Raw genomic sequence first — 13,701 nt, forward strand, 5'->3', positions numbered from 1 at the left:
AAGAAGCTTCTCTCCTCCCAAGTCCAACCTGTCTGTAGGCCGGGGCCGATGTGGAGAGCTCACAGGTACTGACTGGTTGTCAGGCAAAATGCTTCAGAAAACCCTGGGCCCTGCTCGCTTTCAGTTCAGATCATGAGGACCCCTCGGAACGTGTACCATATGGCCCAGTGACAAGGGCACAGGATGTGGGACAAGGGGCCCTGGTGTGCCAGGGGGAGATAAGGTGCACAGTTTGGTTAGTGACTGCTTGCAGCAGTGCCCTATTGCTGGGTGCCGGCTTCAAGATGGCCCACCCTTCCCCTGACTGGCCTCCGTCGGGGGCAAGGTCAGTGACAATCTGGAGAATGCACGCTTGGAGCCTGGCCCTGGGAGCACTGTGGACTGGGCTACAGGCTCACACAGGTTGGGAGAATCCCATCAACATCTAAGCTTGGGTGTTCTCTCCCATCATGGGGTAGGACAGAGGGTGGGGGAAAATCTTAGCAGAGTAGGGCCTCTGGGGGCTGAGCTTATCAGGGGAAGCCTCCAGGAAGTGGGATTTGATCTGTGCTTTGCCAGGGTCGGGGTTTGGGCGGGGGCAGGACTTGGGTAGCAGTGAGAGAAAAGGGCATTCAAGGTGCAGTAAACTACGAAGGTGTGGCTGCGGGCTGGTGCTGCTGGGCCTGGGAGGTGGCGGGACAGGCTCTGACCATACCTGGGTGGCGGGGAGGTCACACCAGGCCTGACCTAGTCTTCATTCTCTCTTCTTATCTCTTTTCTTTAGAGGACATACATCTTTACATTTCTCTTGAGCTCCCGGGTCTTCATCCCTCCTCATGACCTGCTGGCCCGTGTGGGGCAGATTTGTCTGGAGCAGAGGCAGCAGCTGGAGACGGGGTCAGAGAAGGTAATGGGTGCTGGTGGGGGCTACCTGTCTCTGTGCCCCCAGCTCCCACCTTGCTCACACTTGGGAGAGAAGCGTGTTCAGAGTCAGCTGGCAGGACAGGTCTGGCTGAGCCCAGCCGAGGGCCTTCCTGGTCTGGGCAAGGTTGGCTTGTGTCTGGCCTCCTTGGCACCCCTTGGCACCCCAGGGCATGGCTCACCATGGGGCATAGGGAGCACACAGAGCCAAGCACTCTTCATGGGATGCTGAAAGTAACTGTACCTGGTAGGCACTCACACCTCTTTCCAGGAAAGGGCCATAGCCGACAGTGTGCCAGGAATCCTGGTCAGCGTCGGGCCTCCCCCAGCTGGCAGAAAAGCCACACTCTGTGGGTGGGTGTCAGTTGGTAGCACTCTCAGGCTGACTCCTGCTCACAGTGGTTTCCAGTGACTTCAATAGGGCACTTTGGCCCTGTTGTCTCTTCTGACTGAGGCAGGCTTTGGGTGGCCAGGATAGCTGAGGCATGTGCTTCAGATGAGGCTTTTAGAAGCCCAGTTTGGCGCAGGAGATGGGGTGGTAGGCATGCTGTCCGAGAACCGGCAGGGCGGAGTCTGGGCTGCAGCAGAGCACATCCTGCCCCCGTTTGCTGCTGACTTTATCCTCTACCTTCCCTCCACCAGGCCAGGCCTCCTGTCCCTGTGGGTTTGTGGCACAGGCCTCCGAACTGAGTCTCCTCATTAGAGGAGACTGTCCCAGGGTGCAAGGAGACAGGCACTGATCGCACAAGATTAGGAAAGGCTCCTGGAGAGACAGGTGGAAATAAGGCCAAGTGGGGTGGGCGGGGGGAGGAAATTATAGGTGGAAGGTCAGTGTGGGGACAGTAGAAGCGTGAGAGGAGCCTGGGATGAGCCCGCTAGCCCTTGTTCATGGTGACATGCACCGCAGGGCCACTGAGATTAAGGCTCTAGCTCCTGAGTGTGGGGTGCTGTGGTCATCTGGGGGAAGTGTCCTCAAGGACTCCTGGATGCCACAAGCACTGGGCTCTGGAGAGGAGGACTGGCTGCAGGGAGTGAGGCGGCCAGCTGGGAGAGGCTCTGGAAGGCATGAGACGCCATTGCTAGGGAACCAGCTGGGTATGTGGCCAGGATCAGGCAGGCTGGAGGCAGCTCAGCAGGGGTGGGGCAGATGTGGGCAAAAAGATGTGGGGATGAGTGGCTAGAGGCCCACAGGGCAGCAAGAACCATCCAGGTCGGCCAAGTACAGGCAGGCAGGGAGCTGGTCAGTGCTGAGGAGGAACCATGGTGGGCACAGAAGGGGTGTGGGCACATGTGGTCATTTCAGTGGGACAGTGTGGGGCTGGGCACTGAGGACCAGCTGGGACAGCCCCAAGCCTTTGGGACACCCACCTCAGGCCTTACATGTGTGGGCCCAGGGCAACAGCAGGGGGCCTGCCCATCTTTAATGACATGTAGTCAGGAGAGGGATGCCTCTGAGTGTCTATGCCCCTTCCTAACACTTGTTGACCTGCTTTTTACTGAGAGGGGACAGGCGAGAGACTCTCATTTTTAATAAATTTGCTTGGTTCTCGTTTTAAATGGGTAACTTTTACTTACAGCAAAGGAAACTAGTTTACTATGTCGTGGGAAAGGATAAATTTTTTTTGAAAATGAATTTATTTAAGTGAAAGAGAGCTGAACTAAGGGGAATATGAAACATAGCAGTCATAAGAAAATGTAGGTGGACAGGGTGGGGGATGCCCTGCCTAGCGGCCTCACCCCAATGCGGGGGAGGGCAGGTCCTGCAGGCGGTAATGGGGGTGGGGGAGATGGGGAGGTTTGTATCACTTGTCATCTTCTTGCCTGCTCTGGAGGGTGACTTTACTCTATGCCCTGCTGCCCCAGGCCAAGCTGAAGTCCTTCTCAGCCAAGATTGTACAACTGTTAAAGGAGTGGACAGAGGCTTTCCCCTATGACTTCCAGGATGAGAAGGCCATGGCTGAACTGAAGGCCATCACCCACCGGGTCACACAGTGTGATGAGGTGAGGTCTTCCTTGGACTCTGGCAGATCTTCTTGGGTATATGATTGGGGGAGGGGGTTTACCCTCACAGAAGGGTGGGTCTTCAGGGACAGCTCTGTATGTGGTCTTCTGTGCTGTCACTGTTCCATGATGACTGCTGGGTGGCTCTATTTGTGTCCGTCCTCACAAGATGTCCTGGGTTTGGGGTGAGTGCAGTGGGAACCTAGTAAGAGGTTCTAAGAGCCTGTCTGCATTTCTGGCCCCCAGCTCACTCCTGGCCTTCTGTGGAGACAGGAAATCTGGGAGGTGCTCTCTGTGCTCAGCAGCTTCTGTCTGGCTGGAGAGCTCTGGGCAGGGCCAGGGCTGCTCCCGCCCAGGGACTGAAGGTTCCTAATCGTAGAGGAAGCTCTTCCAGAAGCTCTCTTCCCTGCTGTGCACCCCACCCCCCAACCCCTCTGCTGTGGGAAGGACAAAAGTAGTAGCTCAGGTGGACGCCCCTGGGAAAGCCATGACTTTCAGGCCCAGAGGCCCACTCCACAGGCTAGCCGGCTGAGCCACCCTCCAGGACTCAGAGGAGCTCATGCTATATTTCATTCTGTCCTGAAAGGCCCAAATGCTCGTGGCAGGTTTGAGTAGGGATGTGGGTTCAAAGTTAGGCATATCAGGGTGCCTGGGTGGCTCAGCAGGTTAAGCATCAGTCTTTGGCTCAAATCCCACAGTCCTGGGATGGAGCCTCACATCGGGTTCCCTGCCCAGCGGGAAGCCTGCTTCTCCCGCTCCCATTCTGTTCTCTCTCTTGCTGTGTCTCTGTCAAATAGATGGATAAAATCTTTAAAAAATCTTCAAAAAAAGTTAGGCATATCCTTAGAGAGGAGATGGGTTCCTTGGGAGAGATGGTGGTCTTCCCAGCCCACATCAGCACCTTCACTGTCCCCTCCCACCACAGGAGAATGGCACAGTGAAGAAGGCCATTGCCCAAATGACACAGAGCCTGCTGCTGTCCCTGGCTGCCCGAAACCAGCTTCAAGAGCTGCGGGAGAAGCTCCGCTCACCAGCCATGGACAAAGGGTCTGTCCTCAAGGCTAAGCCGCCAGCCACTCAGAAGGACATCCTGGGCGTGTGCTGTGACCCTCTGGTGCTGGCCCAGCAGCTGACTCACATTGAGCTGGTCAGTGCTGCAGTGGGGCCCTGCCTGGGGTAGGGGTGTATTCACCAATGCTCACTCAAGGCCACTGGACCCCCCAACCCCAGCATCTTTTTGAACACAGTGCTGCAGGGCCTCCTCTGCTGGTCAGACTGGGATGTTCGGTGAAGTTTACTTGCTAGGTCCAACCACTGCTTCTGGGTCCCCAGGATCCCAGCAGCCCTGTACAGGGGCCCCAGGATGGAGGACTGGCCCAGGAGGTGAAGGGATTGGAGGGGGAGAGCCAGTTTCCCCCACCCTGTCCCCTCATCTTGCCTATGCTGTGGGCTGGGAAGGTTACCCTGCACCTTTCAGCCACTGCCCCAAGGCTTCCGCCTCACTCACATGAAGCTCTGTTTCCTCCCCTCTCAGGGCAGTGTCTTTCAGACCCCTGTGTGTGTGGGGGGGGGGGGGCGGGGGGCTACATTTGGTGGGGAGGGGCAGGGAGGGCCTACCCACTGGCTGGGTGCCGTGATCAAGGAAAGCCGTGGCACACACCTGCAAGGTCTTGACTGCTACTCTGAACGTGGCCTATACCTTGACTGTGGGGCCTACCCAAGAATGGCAGGCTTGTCACTCTTCCTGTGCTGTCTCCTTGCCCATCCTAGGAGAGGGTCAGCAGCATTCACCCTGAGGACCTGATGCAGATTGTCAGCCACATGGACTCTCGGGACAAGCACAGGGTGAGGGGCTGCTGTGGGCTCTGGGGTGGCCTTAGGGTGGGCCTAGTACCTGTATATACCCCGTGCAGGGTAGGGCAGTCTCACAACCAAGTGGATATGGGTCTGGCCTGGTGCCTGCCCCAAGGGGTCAGCAGACAGCAATGCAGGGTGATACACACTAGAAGGGGGCCAGTGCTCCCAGGAGCCTGAGGAGGGGTGCATCCTGGGAGACCTGGACCTATCCAGTTGCCCACGCCCCACCGTCACCTTCTGTCTCTCTTGGCCATGGCTCCTGCTCATTTCTGGGGGGTAGGACTGGGGCAGCACCTGCTGGCAGGGTCCTCAGGCTCCCTGTGACCTGCTGTGTTCCTCTAGTGCCGAGGGGACCTGACCAAGACCTATAGCCTGGAGGCCTATGACAACTGGTTCAACTGCCTTAGCATGCTAGTGGCCACCGAGGTGTGCCGGGTAAGCGCTGCATGGCCCCTATGGGTGGGGTGGCACTGTCACTTCTCCGAACCCTGGGGCTGCCTGAGGCTCTGACTTCTGTATTCCTCAGATGATGAAACTTTGGAAGTGGAGACAGAAGCCTCCATTGCCAGGCCCACCTACTTCCCTGTTACCCCCTGTCCCCAACCCTCCCCCCCCCCCCCGGCCCATCTCACAGTGATTGTGAGACAGCCATCCATGGAGTGCACCAGCATGGTCTTTGAGTTCATCTGGGGCTCCCCTATCCTCTCAAACTGCTCGCCTGCCCCTCTGCCCAGCATCGAAAATGCCACAGCTGCATTCCTACCTCTGCAGCTCATGAGCACCTCCCCAGCCCTGGGTTGGACAGCTCTGAGGGCCCAGAGTAGCTCCTGTCCGGGCTGCCATTCGGGGAGGGGTGATGGAGGGGATGCTCCTGTGGTGGGCTCACCCTGAGGCTGTCTGGCTGCTCTCAAGGTGGTGAAGAAGAAGCACCGGACCCGCATGCTAGAGTTCTTTATTGATGTGGCCCGTGAGTGCTTCAACATCGGGAATTTCAACTCCATGATGGCCATCATCTGTGAGTGTCCAGGCCCCAGGGGCTTCCTGTCCAGCTTCTGCATGGCCTGCCTACCCCCGCCCTGACCCTACCTGCTGTTCCCTGCAGCTGGCATGAACCTCAGTCCTGTGGCGAGGCTGAAGAAAACGTGGTCCAAAGTCAAGACAGCCAAGTTTGACGTCTTAGAGGTAGGCACCTCAGCCTCATCCTCCACTGGCCTGCAGAGGGGTGGACCTACATCATGCTGTGCCCCCTTGCTCAGAACCCACAGTGCACAGTGCCATCTGGTGTAGGAGGGCATGTTGAGCTGGCCTGGCTGCTCTAGGAGGTAGGTAGCTGAAGCCCTCCTTGGTCCTTGGGACTTTAGTCAGCACTGGCATGGCCTAAAGCAAGTTCTGGAGAGTGCTTAGGAAATAGTTTGACAAAAGTATGCCCATGAGCCCTGTGCTGGGTGATGTTAAGCTGACTGGTCTTTTCCTGGCTTGAATTCCTGTGGTCCTGGATCATCTGGGTGGCCCAAGAGTAGACAGGCAGGTTCACTTATAGCCTTCTCCGATTTTTGATCACAGAAGCCACTTTCTGTAAATGTCTCGTGGAAGTTGTGAGCTTTGGGAGGTGTTGGTCCAAGTAGAGGGGCAAAGCAAGGTTTTGAAAGAAAGAAGGTGAGACTCAGGCTCAGAAGGGCAGGGAAGAGGTGGGTATATGCGTGTGTTCGTGTGTGTGAGCTATGAGACTTCTCTAAAATTCTCCTGATGATGCTTAGACTCAAACCCTGTACTGAGCCAGGTGCCCACTCCTAGAAAAGAGGCCTCTTCTGATGACCATCCAGGGCTGCCCAGTGGGGAAGGGCCTTCCCATCACTGTTTTCCACTCTGCAAAGGAGCATTCTGAGCAAGTCACAGGTGCAGGGAGAACACTGCCCACCCTGTCCTCCTGTCTGCCCACAGCACCACATGGACCCCTCCAGCAACTTCTGCAACTACCGTACTGCCCTGCAGGGGGCCACGCAAAGGTCCCAGATGGCCAACAGCAGCCGAGAGAAGATTGTTATCCCTGTGTTCAACCTTTTTGTTAAGGACATTTACTTCTTGCACAAAATCCATACCAACCACCTTCCCAATGGGCATGTTAACTTCAAGGTGAGCTCAGCCCCCTTGTGATCCTCTGGGAGGGGGGCCAGACTGTCCCACCACAAGGCAGGACAGACCCCTCAGTCTTATCCTAAGGCAGGTGGAATTTGTCTGTCCCACTAGAGCTGCAAGGCAGTGGTGCTATCAAAGAAAGGCCTTTAGGACTCAAAGCTCCAGGGTGGGTTGTGTGTGCTGTTTGTGAGGTACAAGGGTGTCCCCAATCCTTCTGGGAGGAGGATCTGGTAATAAGGCTTGGAGCCACAGGGAATTTGTATTTACCCAGGACCCTGGTCCCAACACTGACCTCAACAGGGAGACAGAGAAGGGGCTACTCCTGAGGGTTTGGGAGTGAGGAAAGCATTAGGCAAGAAGGGACTTGAACAGGGCTCCTTGGAGGTAGATTTCCAGAGCAGGGAGGAAGTAGCAGATTTCCAGATGGAAGCTAAGGGTAGATGGTCAAGGGCAAAAAGTAGGACAAAAGTGATTGGGGAGGTGTAGGGGAAGTGGGGTTGTCCAGTGTTTACCTCGCATAGGTAAGGGGTCGGAAGGGGTTAGGGATCCCTACATAGGCCCTGAAGAGTGAGATCATGCATGTTCTGGTTGGTGGTGCTCTTGCTGGGTGTGGGTGGCATACCTGCCTCAGCCTGGGGTTCCACATGGGGCCTTCTCAGGTCTTGCACAGGGAGGCACAGACCCTGCTGCAGCCTGATGACCTAGGGGGAGGGCAGGACAGAGTGGTCTTGGGGACACTTACTGGCTCTGATGTTGCATCAGGTGCTGCCGTGGCCACAAAGTCAGCTGAGTAGGGTCACTGTCCCATCTTACTGGGATGCAGGATGAAAACAAAACCTATATCCCTTGCCCTAACGAAGGATTTCAAGCTTAAGGTGACCTATGAACATCAAGTTGGTCTTCTGTATCTTCAGAAATTTTGGGAGATCTCCAGACAGATCCATGAATTCATGACATGGACTCAGGTAGAGTGTCCCTTCGAGAAAGACAAGAAGATTCAGAATTACCTGCTCACCGCACCCATCTACAGCGAGGAAGGTGAGGCCCAGCTCTCTATGGCAGCACACCCACCTCTCCACATGGTACATGTCACTCCCTCACATCCCGAGCCTCTGCCCTCAAGGGGTTGCCCTGGGAAGCAGGCCTGATCACAGTCCCCATGCCACACGGGGGAAGCTCAGCCCATAGGGGTGAGTATATGAGGGTGGGCTGTGGGTGGACAACAGGATGAGGACAAGGAGAGATGGGGCTCTGGAAGCCACCCGAGAGAGCCAGAACAGGGTTGGGTTCATGCTACAGAACCAGAAAATTTCTCAGCCCCTAAGCAGGAAGCTGGCAGCTCTGATGGGGCCTAGAACTCCAGGCAATAGAGACCTGTGGAAAGGCTCAGACCTGAGGTCATAGTCGTTGCCTGGGCCCAGCTGTTCCCCTAGAAAGGAAGGAATAACTGGTGGGGTAGGCAGACTGACTGCATGTGGACATGGGTTCTGAGGGGCTTTTCATCTCTCAGCTCTCTTCATCGCCTCCTTTGAAAGTGAAGGTCCTGAAAACCACATGGAAAAAGATAGCTGGAAGACTCTCAGGTAAGAAAGCCCCAGGGATAGGTCTGTGAGCCCTTGAGACCAGTTCCTTGCCTGGGTCTACATGAAGGGAGAGGACTAGGGAGCATGATGGACATGCCCTTCTGAAAGGCAGCCGGGTTAACTCCACACAGGCTGCCAGTCGGTGGGAGGCTGAGGGCTTGGGTCTCAGTGTTCCTGACCTTTCCCCTGATGGCTGGTTCTTAGAATCCAGGCCCTCCCAAAGTAGCTTGGCCTGCCCTCTGCCTGATCAGGGGAAGGGCTTGCCAACCGCCTCACCATTTCCTTGTGCCCTGCCTACCTCTAGGACCACTCTCCTTAACAGAGCTTGAAGGCATGGATGCAGCCTGCTGACGATGGAGGAAGCACACACGTGCACTGAGTTTGAATCTTGATCGATAAGGGTTAAGATGAGGAGGCCTCACTGGTTGGGGTCCATTTTGTATATAACTTTTATGAAAAAAAAAAAAATAATTATTTCATGCATCAACCTTTGGCACTTACAAAGTTTTCTTTCTTTCTTTCTTTTTTTTTTTTTTTGCCATTTATTTTAAATAACAGGGCAGGGCCCTGCTTCGGGAGGGGTGGGAAAGAGTATCATGGGAGATGGCATCCATGATAACATCTTATTCTAATGAAATGTAGATTTTTATTTTCTACTTTTGATTATTAACATCGTATGAAAAAATATTAAAAAAAAAAAAAAAAACACAAAACCCAACCAAAACCAATGTGAGCCCTGCCTGCTTGGACGCCCTTCCAGCCAGTGTCTCTGATGTCGGGGTTAGTGCCTTAGAGAGTACTGGAGGGCCGGTCTCCCGCTCCATTCTTTTAGCCCTCAGGCAGCCAGTGCCAGGGAAATGCCAGGAAAGCTCTGCCCTGGGTGACAAGGCACCTGCTCTCAAAGCCTAGGCCAGAGAGGTTCCAGCAGGAAGGGCTTGGCTGGCCAGGGGGCTTCATTTGCATACTTCTAGAAGCAAACCTTGAGTACAGGCTTTCCAAAGTTTACATTTTCATTTTCCTTTATCAGGGATTTAGAGGGTTGGGGAGGGGCAGGGTGATACCGGGCAGCACATTTTCTGTTGGAATATGTCTGGCAAATTGTTCAACTACATTTTAGGAAAAGAGAAAATCTAAAATAATATCGGGGGGAGGGTGTGGTGGAATTGTCTGTTTTCCGGGCTGTGACAGGTACACTGAGCTGTAATGAAGAGAATACAAAGTAGACTTGAAGGATGGGGACATTTAAAGCAGTTCTTCAAACTCCAGTACAAAGTGAAAAGAAACAACTCACAAATTGGTATTCTAGTGGACTGCCCTCTCCATTCTTCTAGGTCAAGGGGCTCCTCTAAGGGAATCTGAAACAGAAAATTAGACCATACTGCTGGAGCCCACTCACATAAAACTGCCCAGCATTTGGAGGTATTTTTCACACCCAAACTTGAGGAGTACACTCCATTTTCTGTCTTTCTGGTTGTGGGACAGCAAGTCCTGGTCCCTTAAAAGCCAGAAGTGGGCCATCCCCTCTGACTCTCTCTCCCTCCCTCACAGTGGGGCTTTCACTCTGCACAAGCAGATTTGGAGCTACACACCCTTATTGCTCTCTGCATGCCTAGCTTCCTCCTACAGGAGCCTGAAGCTGAGATGCTTGAGTGAGGATGGGGCAGTTGACTGCTAATTCCCAAAGCTCCTAGGAGAGCCTGGAGATGTGGTGGTGAGGCCTCAGGAAGGGGTGGCTCCGCGATCCACTGCTCATGGCGCCCTCAGCCCTGGGTGGAGCAAGAATATTTACACTGTATTGTCACAGTGTTTTCGCACTTTTCTGACATTCTAGATAGTACATATTGTATCTTGATAGTACATATTGCTTTATGTATTTGAGACAAAGGCTAAAAACTCGAGAATATATATTTGGAATACAATGTTAGAACACTTTCCATCTTGCGTTAAGGAGCTTTCATGTCAATGTGCGCTCCACTGGGTCATCAGTTCTAGCACCTACCTGATACAGTGTCTATGTTTGCTACTTTATTTTCCCGGTTTGATACACACCCTATGATGTTTTGGTATTATGAGATGAACTCTGAGTACAAAGCTGTACCATAATGCAGGATGTCAGTTGTTGGTGTGACTGGACCTACTTGCATCAATAAAAGAATATGTTGCTCCCCTTGCCTGCCTGCTCTTTGCGCGTAGCTGGCGAGGCCTGATGGCTTGGATGCTGGCAGGAGGTGTGAGGATGTCTAGGTCCTCCATGGCCTTTCAAGGAATGAGCAAGGAATTCTCATCTACACAACACATCTGACAAAGGGCTTTTCAAATAAATAATGCAAAACAAGACAAAGCATACAAGATGCATGTTCTAGTCTGCTTTCCTCAAATTAAGATCCAAAAGTGTATCACAAGCTGATTGTATCACATGGCCCTGTAAGTTGGGAAATCTAACCTAAATAAGATTGTAAAGGCTCCTTTACTGCAGGACTGATCAGAACTGTCAGTGCCCATGGGCACTGGGTCTCTCCTGGGGCAGGAGAAGTTGGGGACACCTCTGGACACCTTTCTGCAGAATAGTCTGCAGCATGCAGTTCTAGATGGTGCTTTCTGTTGTGCTGAGTCACATTCAAGAGCACTAAAGAAAGGAGTTTGTGGAAAGGGACACATCAGTCTGTGGAACTGAAGGAAGAGAACCGAGACATTACACTGGAAGGCAAAGCAAACCCTTACCCGTTCCTCTCCAGCCTGTCCCACTGCCACTCTGTCAACAATGCTCAGGCTGCATGAACTCTATTCTCTACAGCTCATGAACCTCACCCTGCTCCCTTAGAGCTAACTCAGTGCATCTGTAAATGCGTTCAGTGTCTGTTATGCCCACTGGACCAGCACTGCCCATCAGAAAACTCTCTGTGCTGGAGTGCTCTGTATCTGCACTGCTGCTGGTAACATACAGGTACTGAGCACTGAAGTGTGAAATGTGAAAATGCAACTGAGGAACGGAATTTCGAATTTTATTTAGGTTAAATAGCTAGTGGCCACCTTATTGGACAGAAGGCTAGGCTGACGGAGCTTTGTCACCTGCTGCCCTTCCAGTGGCTTGTGGAGCGGACATCACGCAAAAGGTGCTTAGGTGTTTATGGAGCAAAAGAGACATCTATGAGGATGCCTAAGTGGGTTTTGGGTAAATGACAACATTTTTTAAGTCTTTATAATTCAATGGAATTCTTAATTTTCTGGTAAAGTTATTTTTGAAAGTTTCTACCTACCTCAGCTGAAGAAGGCGCAGCCCATCATTTGGTGTGTGCCTTGTCCATGGAGCTTGGGCTGGGAGTGGGTGCTGAGCTCACCAGACTAGCAATGGTGCTGTCCTTCACCTGTGGGCTAGTCCCTCCAAGGCAGTGCTTCTCAAGTCGTGGCTATTTGACAGCAGTGTCAGCAGCGCTGGAAACTTGCTCGAACTGTTCTCGGGGCCCCACTGCAGGCTCACTAAAGGGGAAACATGGGGGTGGGAAATTAACACATTTTCGAAGCTCTCCTGCTGACCCTCATAGCCCATTTTCTCCCAGGTGCAGTCGGCTTCGCAGGCACACTGCACCTCCTCTAATACACTGTGGTCCTGCCCACATGCACATTCTTCCAGAGTCTCCTTACAGCTTCCCTGGTGAACGGTGCTCTGTGCTCTGGGCCCTACCTGTTCTCTCACATCATACCACTGGCATCTGTCTTACCCTTACTCTTGGCTTTCTGTGTAGGAGCCACTTGTGTAGCTGTGTGGCCAGCAACTAGCATGGTGTGCAGCTCCTAATACCACCATATGATGACTGAATGCTACCTTTTACTTCACACAGATATTTCAGGAACCAAAATCTATGTTACAGTTTCAGCTGTGACAGGAAATAAGCTCAGGATCTCTCCTAAGGCCATAGAGACTTCTATGACAAAACTAGATTATTTGTGAAATAGATACCACTACACCTGTACATAAAGTATATGTTATGTTCCCCAGGGAGGCAACAGGATAAGCATAAGAGCAAAGGAATCAGAAGCTGAACTATTTGGATTTGAGTCCTAGTTTCCTGTTCCAAGCTGGGTATCCTGGGAAATGTTTACCCTTTAAAGCCTTCATTTTCTCATAACTAAAAGGAAGTTACAATACTCTCTGTTTCATGGGGTTGTTGTACGATACATGGCAGAAGGTGCAGTACCTGGTTCATCAGAAGCAGTCAGTGTTAGCTGGGAATTAGCAGTGGCACCCCTGATGAGAGTGACCCCACTTCTCCCGCAGAAAGCAGACTCTCCTGGGAAAAGTGAAACAAAGAATTATAACTGATTTTCTCAAAGGAACAACTGAAGTCCTGGTCAACACAAATATATTCTAACATTACCAATGAGCCACTTAAGTGTTAAATTTAACAGGTATATAAACATATATGGAAAAAATTCCCACAAATTTGGGATTCAAACTACTTTCCAAATGAAAAACCTACTACCCACATATAGGCTAGTAACCTTATATCATACCAACACAATTTCTCTTTTTATTCCCAGAAAGTAAGTCATGATACTGTGAAGAAGGTGAAGGGCTGCCATCCCCCCTTGCCCAAATATCTATCATAACATACCTTAAACTTAGGTATGGATCTTCAGGAACAATGTTGAGGAAACAGTGTTGTCAGGAATATAAGAAAATTGGACACCTGGCTGGCTCAGCTGGTGGAGCATGTGAGTCTTGGTCTTGGGATTCTGAGTTTGAGCCCCACAGTAGGTGTAGAAATTACTTAAAAATAAAATCTTAAAAAAATGTATGAGAAAGTTAGGCACCTATTTCTGGCAGCATTAGACTAAGTGCTTGCCTGTGGAAATCAGCTGCTAAAGTTACGCAAAATGTAAATATCTAAGCAAAACGCCAGAGAGGTTGAAGGAAACTCTGAAGCCAGCTTTTGCCTTGAGGGCAAGGATTATGAGCTTCCATTTTCAAGTCTACATGGGGATAGAGAAGAAAGTTCAGGGCATATTCAAGAAGAGGGGTCAAATAGGAGACCCCAGCCCATAATACAGACATCCCAAAGAACAACCCTTCACCGTAACAGTGAACTTGCAATAAAATGCTTCTCCCCCAAACCCATTAAAGGGATTAAAGAAAACTGCCTGTTTTGAACCTTGGCACTGAATGGAGGTTCGGAAAATTTACCACTGATAATTTGTAGCCACAAGTCAGTGAATTTCATTAAGT

The 13,701-nt window shown here is 52.0% G+C and overlaps 1 protein-coding gene and 1 long non-coding RNA gene across 3 annotated transcripts in view; one reads left to right on the plus strand and one right to left on the minus strand.

Annotated features, from left to right (window-relative positions):
- Positions 1-10,646, plus strand: part of RASGEF1A (RasGEF domain family member 1A) — an 85,220-nt gene extending 74,574 nt beyond the window's left edge. For both annotated transcript variants that reach the window (XM_046027369.1, XM_046027368.1), the window contains exons 3-13: positions 764-886; positions 2,764-2,901; positions 3,827-4,048; positions 4,672-4,746; positions 5,101-5,193; positions 5,671-5,773; positions 5,861-5,940; positions 6,700-6,891; positions 7,809-7,932; positions 8,405-8,477; positions 8,782-10,646. In XM_046027369.1, coding sequence (XP_045883325.1) covers positions 764-886; positions 2,764-2,901; positions 3,827-4,048; positions 4,672-4,746; positions 5,101-5,193; positions 5,671-5,773; positions 5,861-5,940; positions 6,700-6,891; positions 7,809-7,932; positions 8,405-8,477; positions 8,782-8,806 — 1,248 coding nt within the window. In that variant the 3' untranslated portion in view covers positions 8,807-10,646. The remainder of the gene's footprint in view (positions 1-763; positions 887-2,763; positions 2,902-3,826; positions 4,049-4,671; positions 4,747-5,100; positions 5,194-5,670; positions 5,774-5,860; positions 5,941-6,699; positions 6,892-7,808; positions 7,933-8,404; positions 8,478-8,781) is intronic.
- LOC123955391 lies at positions 9,140-12,804 on the minus strand. The gene is made up of 3 exons (XR_006821268.1): positions 12,674-12,804; positions 11,735-11,954; positions 9,140-10,243 (listed from the first exon to the last, which is right to left on the minus strand). It is a non-coding gene; the product is annotated as an uncharacterized LOC123955391 (long non-coding RNA).
- Between the last annotated feature and the right edge of the window lie 897 nt (positions 12,805-13,701).

The sequence above is a fragment of the Meles meles genome, chromosome 13 (genome assembly GCF_922984935.1).
Source record: "Meles meles chromosome 13, mMelMel3.1 paternal haplotype, whole genome shotgun sequence".
Classification (NCBI taxonomy): Eukaryota; Metazoa; Chordata; class Mammalia; order Carnivora; family Mustelidae; genus Meles; species Meles meles.